This window comes from Ctenopharyngodon idella, chromosome 14 (genome assembly GCF_019924925.1).
Source record: "Ctenopharyngodon idella isolate HZGC_01 chromosome 14, HZGC01, whole genome shotgun sequence".
In the NCBI taxonomy this organism is placed as follows: Eukaryota; Metazoa; Chordata; class Actinopteri; order Cypriniformes; family Xenocyprididae; genus Ctenopharyngodon; species Ctenopharyngodon idella.
Window position 1 is genome coordinate 15,495,189 of NC_067233.1, and position 23,235 is coordinate 15,518,423.

Consider the following 23,235-nt stretch of genomic DNA (forward strand, 5'->3'; position numbering starts at 1 on the left):
TGCACTATATCTATATAAGTCCTCAGAAGTCATACGACAGCTTCATGTGACGCCCAGATTAAAATTTAAGTTGTATTCACTGATAATTTTGACAAAATTATGCTCTTGTTGCATTCAATCAGATTCTTTTCAATCAGAACCTATTGAATCTGATCATTTCAATGAATCAAAAAAAAAAAAAGGAATCAGACTGATCCAGTTATTGAATTCACTATGAATCACAGCCGGTCACAGTGGTTACCAGCTCTCTGGAACTCACTGTCATATATCGCTTATACAATGATTTTGCTTCTTTATTGAAGCTTTAAAGTCTCAGTTTTCATGGGAACTGATTGTATGGGAAAGTTCAACTAGTATAACTCTTCCTTTTTTGTGTTACACAGAAGAAATAAAATCATACAGGTTTGGCCTGCTCTGGTATGATTATAGAGCAAATGCAGTGCTCTGCAGTACAAAGCATGCTGGGAAAAGTGTATTGTGAGAAGGAAAGAGAGGTGAATTTCCTCCAAAAAGCTAAGCCTGAACAATACTTCATCACTTTTAATTTTATAAACCTGGAACCACAGAGCTATGTTATAAAACACCTGGAAAGGTTTAAAAAAAATGTAGAGCCACTTACACGCTCAGTTCAGCCTTTTTAAGCATCACATGTGCGCTTTTGATTCAAAGCCTGTTCCAAAATGTAGGCAACTTAATTATGACGCTTCTTCACTCAATTCCAAAAGGCACAGCGACAAATTCAGTGGAAAAAATAAATAAAAGACGGTTTATGAAGGTAGAGAATGTTGTCTATAAATACAATTAATTCAATACTAAAAAGTAATCAATAGAAATAGTTTCAAATAATTATTATAATTAATAAAATAAAGATTATTTACCCAAAACTATTCAAAAAAAAAAAAAGTCTGTTGCTGCAATTATTTGATCAGAAATGCAGTAAAAACAGGAATATTGTTGACTATTATTAATATATATTTATTATTAGGTATTAATTTATTCTTAATTTCTTCAGCAAAGCTGAATTTTCAGCAGTCATTACTCCAGTCTTTAGTGATGATCATTTTTTGGAAACCATTGCCATTTTTTCAGGATTTTTTGATGAAAAGAATGTTCAAAAGAACAGCATTTATTTTAGATTTAGATTTTTTTTCAAAAGTACAGGTCTTTACTATGGTTTTGGATCAATTCTATTTTATATAAATATTATTTATATCATTCCCCCCTGTATTAAAATCAAAAGTGAGTATAGTCTCCTGTGTACTTAGTGTGAGGAGCACTCCTTATATGATGAACGGAGTTGCTGAGCATTTCATTTAATTTAGGATGCTGCCATAGAAGTCTGCTGCCTCAAAAAGTAGACAGCGAGGCAGCTCAGTAGGTTTTGGAACGGACCTCCAGTGGCTGGCTGGCTGGCTTTTCCCAGGTGAGATCCCATTAAAAAACAGGTGAATATTTTTAGAACTGAGAAAATGCTGAAAAGAACTGCAACAGCAGCATCATTAATTGTGCTTCAGCATTATGGGAAGGGAATATTGCACCCAGTTTTTTTAGGTCACACTGTGACTTTCCAAACAGCAGGCCAAAAAGTGCACAATCTTGCCTGCTGAGCGAGCTAAACTTTACTTCCACTATTACAAATAACTTGTTATTTATAAAGCGTGCCGTAAGAACTTACGAGGTTGTAGCAACAAACGTGTAAGCGAGTAAAAATGAAGAAAGGGTGTCAAAGCTCGGCGCAACAGTGAACTTATCAAACACCACAACGGCGGTTTTACTTATTCGACTTCAATATTGACTGACTGTGAGAAGCATCCAAGATTTTATTTGGCACGAGATGCTCACAGTCAGGGTTCCAAAAAGAATGTGGTTTTAAAAAAAGGATTAAAAAAAAGAGAGAGAAGAACAGCTCTCGCCCTGCCCTTCCTTGTCAGTAATTATCTCTCTGGGGACAATCGCTCCATTCCAAAACACAACCCACACTTACATTCTCTCTCTTTCTTTTTCTCTCTCTCACACACATACACATATTCCCAGCCTAAAATGCAAAGGCAGCTCCCATGACTCCGTGTTTTACCCTCTCTGGTGGGACAACAGTTAGAATGAAAGTGTGAATTATGAATAGGTAACGATTAGGTATCGATTCAAATAGAGATGTGAAAATATGCTGTCTGCCCCTCTCAGAGGATAACTGGGCAAGGTGAAACTGGAATTATAATATATACCAGAGAGAATGATTTGTCAAAAGATTGTGTAGTGCTTTTCTATCTAGCTGATCATTTGCTAGTTTAAGTTCAAGCAACTGTTAACCTCTGTTTGAAATAATTCTGCTGTTTGCAATATGCAATTCGAAATGTTCTAGGGATGTCAAAAATAGTTACTAAAATTAAAAACAAAACAAAAAAAACAACACTAATACCAGTCTTTCTACTATAACTTAACTCAGCACCCAAACTCTAAAGCAATTCTTAAACAAAATTCTACATGCCACTGTTTTCATTTACTTAAATGATATATACTGTACACACACACACACACACACACACACACACACACACACACACACACACACACACAGTTAAGTTCAGAAAATAAAACTTTTGCATTGAATTGCTTTAAAGTGCATTAAAAAGTGACAGTAAAGACTTTTATAATGTTAAAAAGAAAAAAATTCAAATAAATGCTGCTATTTTGAACTTTTTATTTATCAAAGAATCCTGGAAAAACACTTTCTAAAAAACATTTTAAGCAGTTTTCAACATTGATATTAATAAGAAATGTTTGTTGAGCACCAAATCCGGAATCCGGATATCAGAAATATTTTGAAGGATCATGTGACACTGAAGACTGAATAATGATACTGAAAATTCAGCTTTGCCATCACAGGAATACATTACATTTAATTACATTTTACATTTGCATTTTTTACTGTATTTTTGTTCAAATAAATGCAGCCTTGGTAAGCAATTGACTTTTTTCAAAATGATTTTTAAAAAAAAATTACTGACCCCAAACTTATATTATTACTGATAAAACACTGTTAAGCAATTGATTGTATATTTGCCAATATAAGTCCATCACCTTGATGATAGAAAGGCAAGGAAATAAGTGAGAAAATGGTTAAAGATGCACCTAAATGAACACATGAACACACACACACACACACACACACACACACACACACACACACACACACACACACACGGCACTAGTGTGGAATTCACTGCCCAGAATATGAAATATTCATCTTTCATAAAACTTTAATTCAATCCCTCTTTCTCTCTCTTCCTTCCTTTCTCCCCATCTCTCAAACTTTCGTCAAAGTGCATTGATCTCAGAGAATAAAAAATATTGTGGGGGAAATTTTTTTTTTTTTTTAGAGAAAACATGAAATGATGACATCTACATGGTCGATAGGGCGAACGAGCATATGGTTATGCTCAAAATATCTGTCTGGAGTGCCTGGGCACCCAAACCCTAAATTAGGTTGGTCTTCCTGCTGGTGAGTCTTTTTTGTGCCAGTCATATCAACAACTTTTATGATACTTTTATTAGGCTTATTGCTTTTTTATTTTTTTTATTTTTGGAGCTTGACAGACTCAATATGATCACTATGAACTGACATATAACAAGAACTACATAACAATTCTTTAAAAATTCTCTTTTTGTGTTCCTCTGAAAACATAACAGAATATAGGTTTGGCATGCAAGAGAATGAGTAAATGTTGACCTAATTTAAAATTTTACATGAACTACTCCTAAAAAACTCTTGGTCATATCTCAATGTGGGTTTGTGTTATTTTTGAGGTCAGTGTCACAAATGATCTGTGCTACGGTGACTTGATTAGAAAACAGATCCAGCAGATAAAAAAAAAAGAACTGCGCTGTGATTATGATACACCACAGAGAATATTCTGACTCATCACATCTCGGTCTCATTGATGTGGAGGATGGGTAGAGAGTGAGAGAGGGAGGTTGTCTGATAGATTCCGAGTTCTCCCCTCTCCAGCAGTAATCCCCGAAGACATCCGCGCCAAAACGAGACACAGGCGAACAGCTCCACTCACCCACAACCGCCCTCACAACACGCTTGGCCTCACACCACTGCCTCTGTGTATGTGTGTCTGAATGTGTGCTGTGCTTTTCCCATGAGTCCTGATCCACACCTCCCCCTTCCCCTCCATCCATAATTCAGGAGAGGTTGGCTTGTCCCACTCTCTCCCCCAGCTACACTGCATGCTCATGGGGCACATACTTCCTCGAGGGCTCCCAGATGGATGCCACTACAACCGTATCAACCAGTATGACTTCCCATCATCTTCCAGATTTGATTTTTTGAAATGTCTATCCTCCATCAACATGAAAACAGTGATTCAACAAGAGACAGCTGGAGTCTCACTTTCAGTATTGCAATACAGTATATAGTGCAAAGTTTTGGAAGTGAAAAACACATTTACCCATGTAAAGCTTGACATATGAAATAATCAGAAAAAAATCAATTTTTTTTTAAATGGAACAGTTTATTGAACCTTCAGACATTTATAGTGCTCATACTCAAGGAGAAAAAAGAAAAAAGAAAACACCTCAATTTTATTCAGATGTCCAAACTTTGATAAAATGCAATTTGGCGCAGTTGCTGATATTTATATGGCCAAAAAGTAATGAGATATTCTAATAGCTTGTAATGTAAATCAATGAGATATTTGTAAAAGTATAGCAGACTACTTACATAAAATGCATATAAAATATTGTTACTCTATATCTCACAATAATATATTTTAGAAGGATGATGGTTAGTTTACTAAATACTTAGTTTTATGTAGTTTTTTTTGTGGGGGGCACAACATATAATGCAATGCAAAACATGATTGAGAGATAAACAAATAAGCGTTCCTTAAAAGCCTGATGACTGTTATTCACAAATTAATCTCTAAGGCTTGATTACTGTAACACATTATATGCCAGAATTAAACAGTTCTCACTTTTCAGTTTACAACTGGTACAGAATGCTGCAGTTCGGTTTTTGACCAGGACAAAAAATAGATCTTCATCATCGGCTGCTAGTGCAATTCAGAATCAATTTTAAGATTTTAGTTTATTTATTTAAAGTCTTGCTTGGACTTGCTCCTACTTAAAGACCAGATCTTTTGAGCCTCCATTTCGCTGCTAACTGTTCCAAAATCGTGATTAAAAACCAAAGGCGACAGGACTTTTTCAAGACGTGCACCAAGGCTTTGGAATACCTTACCTTTCTCTATCAGATGTTCCCCTACACCAGGGGTCGGCAATTAAGTTTGGCATCGGGCCAAAAAAAAAAAAAAAATTCGCCACTAGATGGCAGGCCAGAACATAGTCAAAGGATAATTTAAGAAATTAGGCTAATTGATGAAAAATGCAACTAGAATTTCCTGTGACAGACTGTTACAGTGTATTTTGTAACTGGTATTGAGCTGTTAAATCCTGTAGTCATTAACAAAAAGCCACATTTGTGTGGCGGTGTCCGGGTTTTACACTGGATAAATTAATAAAGCAGAGTAGTGACACATAACCTTGCAAGTATCTTCATTCACAAACTTGCAACATAGACCGCCTTGCTAAAACATACATATGTGGGAGATGCGGAATGGATAAAAAAAAAAAAAAATGAGGACTTGAATAAGCCCAATAATGGCATGTTTGAGTCATGCTCTGAACGAACTGTTTTATTTCCATATTGTGAATAATAAATGAGTATCATTTTAATTAGCTTGTTACACAATGGAGCCTAATTTATTGTAATAATTATTCGACGTAGCCTACTTTTACACTCCTCACGTACTAAACTCTATTTTTTTAATTGTTTGCGTGCCGGAGGTACGCTATTACGTCGTGTGCAGAGTCATGTTAACATTTAAGGTAGGTGGTGAGAGAAAATGGCACTATCAAAGATTCCAAAGAGGAAAGTTGACAGCGAAAATAGGGCATACAAAGAAGAATGGAAAGACAACTATGCGTTCATCCTACCTGGTTTTGTGAATGTAAAGCCGGTGTGTCTTATCTGCAACGATGTTGTCGCTGTTTGCAAAGAATATAATATTAGGGGTCGTTAACAAGTCGCGTCTAAAAACGCATGGAAAGCGCGGCCGCGCCACTTTCCTTTCCAAAGCGCTTGCGCACCCGTGGCATCTGTCGTTGCTATGCAACCATGAACTGCGCTCTCCAGACAGATCTATTTCAGAACCAGCCGCTATCAAAATAATCTGGCTGCGGATTTAAATCATCTCTTAAAACGTATCTTTTCTCTCAGGCTTATTCATAACTTGGTTATATTAGTATTTTCTTAGGTTTTATTTCACTGTACGGTGTTGCTTTGTATAATGTTTATTAGGTCTTTCCTTATTATAATTGTATTTATTTTGTATATATTTTTTTTTCTTTCTTTTTATTTATTTATTTATTTTTTGCAGGATGATGTTCTATACTATGTTATGCAGCAGTTTGGTCAGCATTTATACTGTTTTTAGGGTGCTAAATAATTTAAAGGGGTCCCTGATTATTATAATTTCACTTTTTTAACTTTAGTTAGTGTGTAATGTTGCTGTTTGAGCATAAACAACATCTGCAAAGTTACGATGCTCAAAGTCCAATGCAAAGGGAAATATTTTCTTTTACAGAAATCGCTTTTTAAGGACTACAACAAACAGCTGAGATGGTAGGGACTACAACGAGCTTCTTCCCGGGTTGGTGACATCACAAACCCCAAAATTTACATAAACCCGCCCCCGAGAACAAGCAACAAAGGGGGTGAGGCCATGTTGGGCTGCTTTAGAGAAGAGGAAGAGTTGTTGTAGTAGAGTGTTGTTCCCATGCCGTCATTTTACGCTGGATTGCTTGACAAATGAGAGCCGATTCAATGCTGGATTTGCACAAAAGATTAACATGACGGCACATGCTAGTCAATGAGTTGAATCAACTCCACAGCAACTACATAAATTTATCTACTAACCATTCAGAAATGTCCAGGTGCATTCTTGGTTGTAACTTTTTCCTGATCTCTCCATCAGTGTCCGACTCCGGTTTGAACAGTGTAAGGCTGAACACCGCTACTGACGATCGTCATTTTGGCTGCGTGAGATTCTCCAGCTTTGTTGTTGTTGAGCAATAGAAGCGTGAGCTGTTAAAGCTTCGCCCTCTTCTGGAAAGGGGGCCGGGAGCAGCAGCTCATTTGCATTTAAAGGGACACACACAAAAATGGCTTGTTTTTGCTCACACCCAAATAGGGCCAAATTTGACAAGCTATAATAAATGATCTGTAGGGTATTTTGAGCTGAAACTTCACAGACACATTCTGGGGACACCAGAGACTTGTATTACATATTGTAAAAGGGGCATTATAGGTCCCCTTTAAATTTGACCTTGACCTTGATCATATTTAATACTCATATTTTACCTTTTAAGCCTGTATCAAATATGATAAATGATGGAATTATTCCCTAAATTATTGCAATAACTACAGCAACGTTGTGGCGTTTTACATTTGTAAACATGAAACATAAAAGGCAACAATTTAACAGTTTCTGTCCATTTGTGGAGGTCAATGTGGTCCAAAACAAAACTGGACCCCACTGACTTTTCTAGCATGGACAAAAACAGATTTAACATTCGCCTAAATATCTTTTTTCGTGTATTACAGATGAAAAAAAAAAGGTTTTGGGTTCTTCAACACACCAGTACATACAGTAGACTCTAGAGAACTTATTGCAGAGAAGTCAAAGTATATTGTGGAACATAAAAAAGTCTCATACAGTGTCATACTGTAAAACCCCATCTTTTTGGTTCCAACAGGAGCATTTACTTTGAAGATATGGGCACAATGTGATCTAAGACAATCTCTTCATCAAGTATTCCATGTGTCAGAAACATCTCCATAACTTCTGTCACACCACAGGACTCTTGAAGCCTGTATCTGTGTCGCTGTCAGCATTTAAGCCTCTCTTAGCCCTCTGCTGGGCTCAGGATGATGCTGGTAGATATGGCCTTGTCTCCGCCGCTGATAAAGAGGACGTGGGAAGTCTTGTTCCAAGAGGTAATTCCTCCCTTTGTGCCACGATCAATCCAACGCCACCCTCCCATTCCTCTTGAGTGAATTATGAAGTGGGAGGGAAGTTTCCCTGCTGGGTTTGTTTAAATAACCTCTGTCTTTACTGCTGCATGCACCTGACGCCGGGCCTACCGGAACAATGCCTCACATCAGGTAGAATAGGAGATGGAATGGATGGATGAAGATGAGATCGATAGAAAATGAGGGTAGGATGGAAAGAGGGTCAAAAAAGGACAAAGATAAAGGCTTAAGAAATGTAACAAATCTGGTTCCTTTAGTACCCCATTAATGCTTATTTTACTAGCTTTTAATTAATTTTAAGCACCAAATAATTGATCATATGTGAAATTAATATACACTACTGTTCAAAAACTTGTGGTCAGTAAGATTTATTTTAAAAGAAATTAATACTTTTATTCAGCAATGATGCATTCATTTGATCAAAGGTGATAGGGAATACATTTATAATGTTACAAAAGATTTCTATTTCAAATAAATTCTGTTCGGAAACGTTTCTTCAGCACCAAATCAACATATTAGAATGATTTCTGAAGGATCATGACACAAGATTTAAGTAACAGCTGTTGAAAATTCAGCTTTGCATAAGAGGAATAAATTAAAATTTTAAAAGAAAATAGTTATTTTAAATTGCAATAATATTTCACTTTATTAATGTTTTACTGTATTTATTATAATTTATTATTATTATTTTTTTTAATGTCTCAGGTTTATGTATATAACCCGGTTTCCTGAGAATGGGAACGAGACGCTGTGTCAATGCAATGACTTGGCATCAATCTTCCCTCGAAAGGGAACCTCTATATCTTAATATCTGTAGTGTCTATGGCTGCTGACATTAGTTAGTTAAATTAGTGAAGAAGTCTGATTAGAACATCAACAACATCCCTCGCTTAAGACTGGCATGAGTAGAGATATGTTTTCAGTCAAATGGGGCAACAGGACTTTGGGGACATCAGCAGAAAACACAAAAAGAGGGAGAAAACAAGATGCTGGGGGTTGACCTCAGTCAGCATTCGGCACATAACAGCGGTGAGGAGGGGAAACAGAGCTACATAAACATTTAATATCCTGATGACACACACATATATATCCTCCATCCATTAGTTTTACATTAGTCCATTATAAAAGAGCCCAACCAAATGCATGCATTATCAATATAGCTAGCTATGTCTCTGAGAGTTGTGTGTACAACTACAAACAACTTGCCAAAGCTTGTGTGTCCCTTCCATACGGTCTCTGAGTGTATAAGAAGAGAGCATCTCGCGTTCATTATGCATGGGCCATGTTGACTTTCTGGAAGGTTCTGGGCTCAAAAGTGCACCAGGCTCCTCATAACTCCTAATTTTTTCATGACTCTGTATTTACAGAATCTACTGTACAGTGTGACCGCATTTCTGCCCCCATTCCTGGGTAAAAAACACACACATAGTAACAAAAACAGTGCCCTGCTCATTTCAGAGGGTATATAATGACACGGTAAACGCTCAACCTCTTACCTGACGGCATGATCAACCAATTTTCAGGAACACACACTTTCTGTATCTGTATTAATATGAGGTTAGAGCAGGATGCACATGTGCGTATCTTGCATGGCTCAGGCACACGCTGACACATACTCTCGCGTACTCACGCACAAGTCTGATGCTGATCCGGAGGTGAATTAACACAGACAGTACAGTCGATATTGTTTTGTTATTGAATAAGGAGTTGGGAAGAGAGACAGCAGGAAGAGCAGAGAAACACCCATCCTATCACACAGCTGTTTTCTTTTCCTGCTGCCCACACATATGTTGGGAAACAATACCATTAGACACACACACACACACACACACACGTTTTCATCCAGAGCACAGATGCATTTAACATCTCTGTAATCTTAACGGTACTAATCCAGACCCGAAGATACAGCATACGAGAGCGCTCATATAAAAACACACAGAGACCATCTCGAGGTTGTTTTGAAACTTGGGCTGTCAGTCATCGGAGACCTGTGTCTTTGCCAGCGCCGGACTGCAGCTGAGCCTGCTCAACCCCCCACACTGTCAATCACAGCTCGCTCTGTCTCTCTTTGCTGCGTTTTCCTTCACAAGTCATCTTAAACAATAGATTCAAAAAGTGTGAAAGGTTTATGTAATCTATAGGACTGGCAATTAATTGAAAATGTTTCATCAAATGAATCATATCCTCGCTGTCGGATGGTGACCAACAGTAATGATTTATGGCAAAAAATAAAAATGACGAAATATGGAGACACAAGGTTTCTGCCCGACAGTAATGATATGCTAATAAATAAATTAATAGCATTTTAATAATCATAAACAAAAAGAATCAATATTGCTGATAAAAGCCCCCAAATGAAGATAATTCAAAAACCTTTTTCTGGCAGCGAAAGACATTATAAGTCACTTTAAAAGCCAGTATGTTGCTTGTTATTTCCATATCATTAAACATAAGCCTATCACTGCCCTACAGTCCATATCAATCCATTTTGCAATCAAGTTTGTCTGTCTGACTCATCAGTGTTCATAAAAGGACGTCTATGTACACATGCAGACTGACATCTTTCATGGTTGCATCTCGCTGTTTATTCAAATTTTAAAAATGCATTCAGTTCCATGTTTTTGAAAGAATGAAAGAATGGGTACTGTGGGAACGGCTCCTATCTCATTCTGTACAACCTGCTCTTAGTAGAAGTGTGGTCACATTAGCAAAATTTCAACAAACTCACATTTTTTTTTAACATTTGTTTCATTACTCCTATTGTGTAACATACCTTTGGGCTACAAACCATCATCAAAACACTCAATGACAGCACTAGTTAAAAACAGCGTACCATAACGGTACAGTGAGGTTACCAGATGCACCATGGTACATTAATACACAACATAAATCTTACCGTATACCATAAAATTTACACTGTACATTGTGCACTGCTGGTGTTTTGATACTGTTTGATGGAAAATGTTTTACCTGTAGTACAGAATCGTTCACAAGTTTCTCATGCATTTGTTCATTATAAAGACCGTCTTCTTCAGTGGCATATGATCGGATACATTTGCAAATTCAAAACTGTATTCACTTAATCCAGCGGCCTTTTTGTTCTCTTTCTTGCAAAGTATCATGTTTCTATGGAAGCTTGTTTCTGCCACTAAATAAAAAATTAAAAAAGGTAATTCTGACTTTTTATATCACAAATCTGACTGTTTTTTTCTCACAATTGCGAGTTTGTGAGATATAAACTCACAACTGAGAGAAATAAAGTCAGAATTGCGAGTTATAAAGTCACAATTGCATGTTATAAACTCACAATTGCGAGAAATAAAATCAGAATTGCGAGTTATAAACTCACAATTGCGAGATATAAACTCACAACTGTGAGTTATAAAGGATTCTAAAGGATTCTAAAGGATTCTAAATTCTAAAGGAAAAAAAGACTTTCTTAGAATTGCAAGTCTCACAATTCTGACTTAATAAACTCCCCATTCCGAGAAAAAAGTCAGAACTATGAGTTTATATCTCGCAAATCTGACTTCATAACATGCAATTGCGACTTAATAACATGCAATTATGACTTTATAACTCGCAATTGCAAGTTTATGTCACACAATTCTGACTTTATAACTCGCAACTGTGAGTTTATATCACGCAATTCTGAAAGAGAAGAAGTCAGAATTGCGAGATGTAAACTCGCAATCGCAAGAAAAAAGTCAGAATTGTGAGATAAAAAGTTGCAATTACCTTTTTTATTTTTTATTCAGTGGCAGAAACAAGCTTCCATATGTTATGGTTTAACCAAGTGAGAAACCACTCCAAACGATTCAGTCCGTGAGTGAGTTTGAATCATTTAGACTGAATCACTAACCTACTTGACCAATACATTTAAAGGAACTGACTCAAAAGAGTTGCATTCACAAATCGGGCATCACTGGTTAAGCATCGATATACTTAGGTTCCCTTTCGATATGGTTCACTCACATTGTGTCAGTTCGCTTATGAGGGGAAAACTTTTTCTCCGAATCCTGAAGCCTGATTGGTTCACGTCTGTGCAACTGCACAGACAAATCGCATTTCAGCTCTCCAAAACGGCTTCTTGGGTCGGTAAATGTGATCTTCTTCGAGATTTATCTGTGAAACTTTACTGGGGCTTGTAATATGTTTAATTCAAACCTAATTAATGAGTCTAATATCCTCAGCTTTTTGACTTGAATTGACACTGAATCATTGATGCAGATGTCATTCTAAAGCAATGGCAACCAAAAGCAAAGAAGATTCTAGCTGTCTTCATCCAAATCTGCTAATAAATTCATCTTTGGTTTGTTTGTTTTTGTCTGATGAAGTGTTGCAGTTCAGTAGTGGAAGTTTTCTAGGGTGTCATAGTTGCAGGGGCATTGCATCACGCTTTGAAATTCGCCTCGCCTTGCCTCAACCCAAAACAAGAACAGTGTTTCAGATCAGATATTAATTATTCCCCTGCTAATAATGTCCATGAGGAGAGATGTGAAGAAAAAAACTGAACTAAAGTACTTCACAGTATTTCAGGAATCAGCTAAAAAAAAGAAAAGAAAAAAAGAAATAGGTTATAGTATCAATAATGGTCTTTCATTCAGGTTTAGGTTCTGCAGCTCAATGAGCTAAAATGTTCATTTGAAAGGTTCCCATCTTCAGGTTATGTATATGGTGGTATATTTCAAATGAAGTCACATAAGTCCTATTTCAAAGCCAAGCGAGTTGCTGTCTGTAGAATACATACTATAGCATAGGCAGCTGCTTTCAAATCCAACCTGAAATGGAAACGCATAAATGACTGATTTGGAACGGACTACATAGGCAGCAGCTCCACGCTCCACACTCTTGCGTGAAGCACACAGGGGACTTGACCCACTATTGATTTCAGTGGAGTTTGATGTGAACTACTGTCACTAAGCTAATGACACATTCTAATGTGCATAAAAATAGTAATATTGGGTAAAATATGTTATAGATGTGTTATTTACAAATTATTTTATTCTTTTTTTCATTAAATTATTTTTATTAAAAGATATAAACATATAATAATGTTAAAAAATACAGAGAAACAAATCTTTTATCACTTTTAAAGCAGAATAGACAAGAAATGAGAGTGAACTAGAATAAAAAGACAGACCTAAGCTTCAGTCCTGCAGAATGAGATTGAGGGAAACAGAAAGAGTCAGAGAAAGTGAGGCCATTTAAACTAATGCATTTCAATAATCTATCCATTATCCATCCATACACAATGGTACTGCGGTGAAATAACGCCCACATCTTACATTGTACATGTTTGTGAATATAAGTGCAAAGTCCTTGCATCTTAAACATCAATGCCTTGTTTTTCTGCTTGTAAGGGATATTTTTAAATGTTTAGAGATGGTTTGAGGAGATTTCTCAGTATAGAAGGAATCTGCTGAGGGTTTTATAATGCAGAATTTCTATAACCATCATTTTAAGCCTTTAATTTAATTTATTCAATTATCCCCATTTAAGGTTTAACAACCATTAGGGGCCTTTCTTTATTTAAAACATCTGTTAACATGTAATGTGAAAGGGCATCAGAGGAACTATAACATTTAGAAAAATAAATAATGAGTGAAAAACTCCACAGTAAAATGGAGAAGTAAAAGAAAATAGATTAATAAACTAGGTCCCACCATGTATGCATTCTGAACTGAAGAAGCTCATGCTGTGCCCAAAATGTTTGGAGGTCTTCGTCATTTTTCAGTAAAGATATGGTTATATCTTGCATTTGGTTTTCTTGAGATTGTTCATATTTATTTTAATAACATAATATATAAATTAATACAGTATAACATCAAATTTAGACCTAAGGTTAGAAGAACAAAACATATGTACAATCAGAGTCCTTATTACTTATTTAAGGCTTGTTTGAAATAATGACTGGCTGCTGACTGTACATTATCCTGTTTTTTTCCATCTACTTACCAAATAAATAAATAACTGTACATGTTGATTTAAGATTAAATTATTTTATTAGTTTACTTGTTGATTATCTTAAAGTTTCCGCTAAGGTTACCTGGGACAACAAATCAATTACACAGGTTAGTGGACTTAATAGAAAACATCTGACCACAGAATCAAGTGTTCCAGGGAGTGCATTAAAAATAAAAAACGGGTTGTGTGCGAGATGACCTTATTTTGAATAAATAATTCATAAACAGTTAAATACATTAAATCAGGACATGGTGAACAAAAAGTGGATTAGATTATGTTTGATCTGATGTCTTGAAATGTAAAGCAGAAGAATGAATTACTCAATAAATCCTGAACAGTGATTACTGTAAACATGTCAAAGACAAGCAAGGATAAACAAGCATACATATGTGAGACTATACCGAAGCAGAAAATCTGTAATGATTCATGGTGGAGTGAGGATCGAGAAATTTATAAAGGGCCAAAGCAAACGTAGTATGCAGTGCTTGCGTATGTGTGTGTGTGTGTGTGTGTGTGTGACAGTGATAGAGTGAGGGTATGTTTGCGCCTGAAACTAAGAGGAGTCATTTCTGAAGACTAAAGATGAGCTGTCACAAGAGACGGACTGAACTCCCCCTTCAATCGATATGGGGGATTGGTTCCCTACGGGCCTCTGGAGTCCATGCAAGATTTTGGTCTTTCCACTTTTAAACGCTATATGTGTGGATTACAAAACATTCCTTTCTGCAATGTAGAACTAACATACAAAAAACCCTTTGAAACTACATTGGCTGTTTGCTGGGGAAAAGTCATCTTAAATGACTAATTAAACACTTTTAGTGTTTGAATTTTACATCTTTGTTCAATTAAAACTATTCAAACTGCACAAAATGAAGAAAAATAAACTGCCATGTCTTGAAAATAGGATAAAGCTGCAGCTATTGTAACACTGCCTACAGTCGAATGGCATATTCATTTTGCATAATAAAAGTATATATTTCTGAATCTATCAGCACTACAAAGACCCCTGGGAAGGGAGGGGGCTTCAGTCAATGTTTGACTCACTCGTTCTTTGCAACAGGCAGTGTTCTGCATGACTAACCAAAAGCAGAGAACTCAATAAGGACAGACAACACAGCTCAAATCATCAGAGAAAAAGACAGATAGGGAAAGTGTGCAGAAGAGGAAAAAAAGGACAGGCTAGCAGAGCTTTAGCAAATGCAGCCAAAACTACATTAGGGAGCTCACTGCAAACAATAACTTTCTTATTGTTAGAATAGTTCTCGAAATGACATGGAAGGTGATTAACAGCAGTGTTGTTTTTATATGACATTTAGGGGCAGTTTCTGAAAACTTGTTTCCAGGAAGACCAATAAAAGTCAATAAGATCTGGAACTGGCGGGTTTAGTCGAATCAAAGTTCTCTACAGATTTTTGTAAAACCGGTATCTTCATTTTCAGACTCCATAGACACAATATCACAATCATGTACTCTCAAACTTGCTTTTTAACTGGCACTAGTACAAGTATAATTGCAGACAAGCAACATGGCACAAGATAAAGGCTTAAGTCTTACTGTATCTTTTTGGTCCATCCTCCAAGCAGAAGGAGAGGGTCAATGTAGCATCCTCTTCAAAGAACTCTGTAGCAAACGCATCCCACCACAGACTATCACTCTCCTGGGGAAGAAGGAGTCACGGTTAATTAATAGGAGTTAATTATATGGTTTGTCAGTCTTTGTCTAAGTCTTTTTAAAAGGAGTAGAACGTGAGAGGAAAAATGGAATATTTTGTGTATAGCTCCACTCGTTTTTGGATTTTGTACACATTACCATTCAAAAGTTTGGGGTCAGTAAGATTTTTTAAATAAAACCACAAAAATATGAGGAAAATGTTTTATATTTTTAAAAATATTTTAAATATGAAGGAGGTACAAAACACTAAACTTGGTTAAGGTATTTATTTTATAAAATGATTTGGCAAAAAACTACAGCTACAGGTTTTATTTTACTATGCAAAAAAAAAAAAAAAATGCATAGAAAAACAATAAGCTCAGGAAGAAACATACACTGACTACAACATAATTATTAACATTTCATTGGTTCTCTCGTTTTTGCACATAATTTCTTTGCATGAAAAATTATGTCCACAAAATTTGCCATGTTTCACTGCATTGTTACAAATAAAAAAAATTGATTCCCAGCAAAAATACACAATATGCTTACAAAATTTAACAAATTTTTAATACTATTTGAATAAAGGGGTGAAGATGTCAATTTTCCTAGGCTGGACATCACTTTTGGTCACTACTTTATATGTTTTCTTTTTTTTTTAATAAATATAATTTGTTTAGTTCAACATTAATGTAATCATAGACGGACATGTTTCTGTTTTTAATTTTGAATTATAATTAATAAGTAATAAACACAGGCGCTTGCTTTTGTGCGACCACGAGAGCATCAGTTTAGAGGAACCTACCTTCCCTGATGTTTCCCTCCTTTCTCTTAAAGGGGTCATGAATTGAGAAATCAAATTTCCCTTATCTTTTGACAAGTGGTCATTGCACAATAAAAATATCCTGTAAGTTCCAGAGCTCAAAACTTCCTTGTTAGTCCAAAAACAGCTTTTATTGAAACCAAGCTCAGAAAACTTGTTTCTGATTTTGTCACATTATTATGTCATAGTGTGATGAAAGACTAAATTGAAAATTATTTTAATATGCAAAAACTGTTACCCAGTCAGTGGGTGTTTACTTTTTAGTCTTGAATGAGGCATGACCATCAAAACTGAGTGTTCAAACGAGAAGATCAAAACAGGATGGAAAATAGTCTATTACATCTAAATTAGGATGTTTTATGATCTACAAATCATAGAAACATTATAAGTGGACCTCAGAGAACATTATAAAATAATAATAAAAAAAATGCAGTTCATGACCACTTTAAAAGCTCATTTTGCGACCATCTAGCATTCAAATTACATGAGGTTAGAGCTTATAATAGCAAGATTTTTCCTTAATTAAAAACTGGTTGTGCAGAGGGCACCGGTGCGCTGTTATTAAAAGTCGACAATAACAACAAATTCATTATAAATAATGTACATTCAGGGCACCTAGAAACTCCAAATTCACTGCTAATGGAAAGATTTACTAATTCACTTGAATTAAATTAAGCCCACTCCATCAGATGGGCACGTTAGCTGCGAACATCCTCAGCGTATGTAAAATTAGACTCCACGGCGTCCTGTGATTGACAGAGCTCTGATTCTAACAGACGTCGTTTAGGCCAACGTTGCCATCTAGCCGATGTTGCCTGGTGACAGATCACAAGCCCTCTCAGATGTTTACAATTAGGGCTGTCGACTTCAGGCAGCGTCACACTGCATAGTGGCCGACCCTGGGGACCTTTACTCCTGAGTCTTGTATTCGAGAAGCGCTGTTTTCCAGCGCGGAGGAAGCGGTCTTGCCTGCTCTGTGTTTTGGGAGTGAGTCAGTGCCCTATTACAACCTGCCGTCTTAGTCCCTGTAAGTGAATGATCAGTTTTGACACCTTTGATTGTTTTTCCATTCAATAAGGCAGGAGGCTGATGTTGTCCAACACAGCTGGTTATTAGCACAGAGCTATCACCCATGACACACACATTGGTTTGGCTAACACTCTTTTCCTTGCTTTGCACTTGTGTATGAGTGGATGTGTGTGAATAAACCTGTAGTCACATTTAGCAGGATGCATGACTTCATCAGATAATCCTGCCTTCTTAATTTTTACCCTTTTCCCCCATATTGGCCTCTTGTGAATTGGCAAATCTTTGAGGTTAAAACAACCTTCCTTTTCTCTAATCACTAGGGCTGGGTATTAACAGATTTCATGAATCAGTTAGATTCTGATTCAAACTATGTTGCAAACTATACAGGGAACCCTGTCATTTGGTACATTACTATAATATTAAAGGTTAAAATTAATAAGTTCAAATTCAATTTTTCTTTTTAGATATAATAACAATCAAATGTTATGTTGTATACTAACATTTAAATTGCACATAAGGCAGTCTTTATATAAACTTTTTTTATGGTTCTTTTCCAATTCATTGTTGCAATTAAAACTGTCATAACTTTAACTTAAAGCTTTTTATGACAGATTTATTCAAACATACAATAAATGTGACATCACTAACATGTTAATATAATGAATATGTAATCTAATCGATATATTTATTAAAATTTTCCCCTCAAGAGTTTTTTTTTTTTTTTCAAGCTAACTAAAACTATGGTGATGGGCTTTTCTGAGGTAAACGTAACATTACTGTATGTGACATATTGTTTACAAGCTGTTTTATTGACATCTCTCTGCAGGTGAAACACAGATTCAAGGATTACATAAGAGCTAATATACATTTCAGGAAGTTGTATTATCTTTTTCAACATACCTTCTGATGTTCATTCATGTGTATTTTGTGATATAACTAGTAGTAATGAGGAAGAGGTGATCTGTTCACATGCCGCTTGAACTGAGAAGCTACAGCGATTTGTCATGCCACATTAAAGCTTTATTATTTGAATTTTATGGTAAAATTGACAGAATTTGAAAGCTGAGAATTTGTTTTATATAAAATGTAACAGCACAAAGCTTATTGTGATTATTAGATGGGATGAATGCTACAAAAGTTTAGTTTAGTTTTGTTCATGCATTAACTGAAAACAGCATGTCAATCTTGGGATTTATGTATTGATATTGGTCAAAATAAAATTTGATTAAAATCGACTAATCCTTATTGTCAACTCAGCCCTACAAGAGCCTCAGTCTCTTTTTCTCTTTCTCTCCCTTTTAGGTCTGAAAAACAGACCTTGTTGGCCTGTATCTTTGGTCAGTCTCATCTCCTTTTCAGCCATATCGCATTACAATGTAGTTTTGATTGATATCCCACCACTCTCTGAGCTCTCTTACAGTTCAATATCTCTTTGCAGCTCATTGATGGGTACTCTTGAGCTGAGCTTATCAAACAGTGTTTGTATCAGCAGGTGTTGACTGCTCTCTTTGAGTGTTCATTGATCTCCTCAACTCCAACATCTTCCTGATGCTGGGGTCAATGGCCCGCAGAGGGATCCATCAGTGCTGTACAGTCACCAATGACCTCTTCAGCACCGATGACCTTTGACCTCTGGTTAGGTCTTAGTGAATAACTGATGAAGTAGTAGTTTAAGTAGGCTTTTTAGACTGGACCATAACAAACACTAGTGGGTTTTTTAAGGTTACTATATATACTACTGTTCAAAAATTTTTGGTCAGTAAGATTTTTTTTTTAAAGAAAAGGAGAAATTTACTTGATCAAATGTGACAGTATCTTCACATTGTTTCAAAAGATTTTACTAAATGCTGTTCTTTTGAACTTTCTATTCATCAAAGAATCCTGAATTAATGTATCAGTTTCTACAAATATAGTAATCAACACAACTATTTTCATCATTGATAATAATAAGAAATGTTTCTTGAGTACCAAATCAGCATATTACAATGATTTCTGAAGAATCATGTGACGCTGAAGAAAATTCAGCTTTGCCATCACAGGAATAAATTACATTTTAAAATATATTACAACAGAAAACAGTTATTTTAAATTGTATAACTGCAAACGGGTGATCACATGCATTAGATTTTAAGAAACTGATTTTCAATGTCACTAATAATATATAAAAAACTTTTATTTGTATATTTTTTATTTATTTGTATTTTTATTGCAGCTTTTTAAAGTGTTTAAAGGGGCATAAAATGCATAATAAATAAAATTAATATTTTATCCCTATTTTAGCCCTTGTAAATTACAATCAGCAAATACATACCATGAAATCACTTTAGAACATATTGAAGACAATGACTTGCATGTTCAAAAATGGTGAAAGGGTCCTCCATTATACTGAGAAACCAAGATGTTGAGCATATAGGTTGAGATAACATGGATGAAATATTGAGTTAGCATGTAACATAATTACTTTACACTGTCATTGTTTTAATTACTCTGATATAAGCTAATTACGGAAGAGCATTAATGGCCGCTAACAGCATTATCAGTATCTGCAGCAGGACTCAGAGTTATAGGATTTCATTTATCTGGAAGGCAATCTGCATTGTCACAATCGATAGGAAATCTGATCGCCCATTTGCACTAATTAACCCTATTTAATGCCTCAGCAGCCCTTGCAAACAGTATCCGTAAACTTGCGTACAGGTATGTGATGTGCCAAAGTTGGAAAGGACTGGTTTTTTAACAGTTAAATAAGATCATTTCTTATACTGTACAGTAGTTCCCTAGCGATGTGATTTGCATTTATAGTGATATCTTTGCACCCCTGTTGCACAATTTTTTTTTTTTTTTTTTTGCTCTTGACTGACTGATGAAATAAACCAAAGATGCTGCATTTCAGAGACATAGATCATGTTTGATAAAGATGACATATAACACTGCAGCCAAGGGAGAGAGTCAGCTATAGATCAGTAATCTGTAGCTGACATAGAAAATGAGAGGTTCCTGCCTTCAGTGCTGATTGTAGCTGTCTAGCGTGCTATAGCTGATAGTGAGCTTTGATGTACAGCGCACCGATCAGTCCTTCAGGACCTCAGGTGAACTAACATGGGCGTCTGCACGGGCTGCCTGAAGATAAAGCCGTATTGATTGGAATGTCTAAAGGGATTCATCAATGTGCCAATGGTGGCTCTCGACCCAGTCACCGCTCCGCAGGGGCCAAGCAGCTCGGATTTATGGTAGATCCAAGAGCTTAGAGAGACAACAACGTCCCATATCCTTGGTAAATAACAATAGCAGCTGCTTTTTACAACACACACTGCACACACACCAACAAACTGATATAGACTTTTTACACACAGACATGTTGGGTTTTCATGTTTTATGGGGACTTTCCACAGACATTATGAAAATGTTCTCCATTTGTACATTGTACAAAAAAAAAAAATACATAATTTAGTATGATTTATAAGCTGTTTTCCTCATAGGGACCAAAAAAAAGTCCAAAATTTCAGGGTCAAGGTAAAAAATGTTTCAACAATTTCACTATAGTTTTTATTTTCGTTGTTTTAATTGACATTTTTTAAAAAATACTTCAATTTCAGTTTTAATGCTGCACATATTTATTTAATTCAAATTATAACAGAAAAACAAATGCAAATTATAAATTATAAAAACAAACACAAATTCAAACAAATGCAATGTAAGCCATTTGGATAAAATAGTTGCTAGATTTGCTAAAACTTGCAAGCTTAATCTTTACAACTTTTGTTTGATGCTGTTTGCATCAAATAAAGTGAGATTCTAATTTCTTTTATTTTCTTTCACTCATACAGTTGCACTATTATTTGTGTTTTCTTGCATGCTGGTTTATTATTGTGGTGTCACTGTTTTACCCGCTACTAGCGATGTATAAAAACCTAATTGTGGTTGTTTGTTTTACAGTAGATGACGATCAGACACCTTCTTCCTATCTAACTAGGCATCAGAAATAGACTGTAATTCAACAGGCTTAGGATATTAATTAAAGCTGCAGTCTGTAAATGTTGCCTCTTTGTTGTCATCTCTGTTTGAAACCTGCAATTGCAGTTATTTGGGGAATTATCATCTTTACGTGGGTTGTGCATCGGCATGGCACCTCAGTGCAGATGAATCTAATGTTTGCTGTCAGTCACCACATCACTGTGGATACTGTACTTCGGAAAAAACAGATTGTAGTCTTGAAGTATGACCAAAATAAGAATTTTCACCAGAAAATGTCATCTGAACAAGCAAAAATCTGCCACTTTTGTTCTGACCAACTGAGAAAAAAGCATCGCGCTGCCAATGGTGATTAAATCTAATGATCGCTGAGCTCGGATCATGTCAAACCGTGCAAATTATTATTATTGTTATACTTTGTTCTCAAATTGTTAATGTTAACAATATCAGCATTGCGTGACTATGTGTATTTAGTGTGTATTAGCGTTACCTGTAGATTTCAATTTCTGTAGCCACTCCACAGTCCGAAGTCTTTTGCTTTTGACTACGGGTGAATCTCCAGTTGTCACTGATGATTGTCATTTGGACCTTTCTGGATTATAATCCGCATCAAAATGATAAGTTTAATTATTGCAGCTGCTGTGAGAAAATGCTATAAATGATCCGCCGCCTGTAGCATCCTTCACATGCCATAGCTGGGACTCCTTCTTTATGTGAACAGACGTGATGTAGTGATGCAAAGACGAACGGCTGCTTGCTCGAATTTCCCACAGAAACCCACCAGTACCACCCGAATTCTAAAACATTATTACAAGCTTACCGTTATGAATCAGGCTAAGGTAAGGAGATAGTTTTTATATGGTTATGTACTTGCTCAAAAATTGATTTTGGATAATTTTTAACCAAAAAAAGTTATGGACTGCAGCTTTAAATAAAAATAGAAAAACTAGTAATTTTCCTGTAGTTCTGTATAGTTTTTGTTAGCATTGTAGAGCACAATTTCTAAATGTTAACATTTTTATTTTAGTTTTATATTATGAACATATTTTCCTTGTAATAGTTTTCGTTTACAATAATAACCAAGTTGCCATCATCTAAATGTAAGTTTAGAGCTTGGCACACACCAGCTTCCACCATTGTGCTGGATAAGTGTGTTTAATGTGTTGTTGTGAAGGTTTGAACAAGACAGTTGTGTTTCCTAACCACCTAAATCCAACAGACTGTTTTAGAATGTTTGGAAATTCTGATTTTATTTAGAGGCAGTGTATTCTAGCATTAATAGTATTACGAGAAGTATCAACATCTCTGTTTTGAATAGTACTGTGCTGAAGGCAACCTAATCGTTCACACGACGTAGGAATTGGCGTAAATTGTCCTTGTATATCCACATCTGCTAACTGACATTTAAAAAGTCCTCAGCCAGGCAGACTCCATTTAGACTCACCTTTCAGGACTCATGAAATGTACACAAGGTCTTTGATGAGCTGAACAGAGCTGTGTGTGGGCAATCACGCGCAGGGTTTGTACAACTGCTGTTGAACTTCTTCCACCTACATATCAGTGACAGCCGCCGACAGATCTCAGGGAATACTAACGACATAAACAAGCCAAAACCTGCAGTATAAATGGCAGTAAACACGTAAACAATTCATGCATCAATTCATGATACCTCATTTTAGTAAACAAAGACAGCATA

The 23,235-nt window shown here is 35.9% G+C and overlaps 1 protein-coding gene across 1 annotated transcript in view; it reads right to left on the reverse strand.

Annotated features, from left to right (window-relative positions):
* ldb2a (LIM domain binding 2a) overlaps positions 1 to 23,235 on the reverse strand; it is a 61,881-nt gene that overhangs the window by 30,227 nt on the left and 8,419 nt on the right. The window contains 1 exon segment of the mRNA XM_051859733.1: positions 15,620 to 15,722. Coding sequence (XP_051715693.1) covers positions 15,620 to 15,722 — 103 coding nt within the window.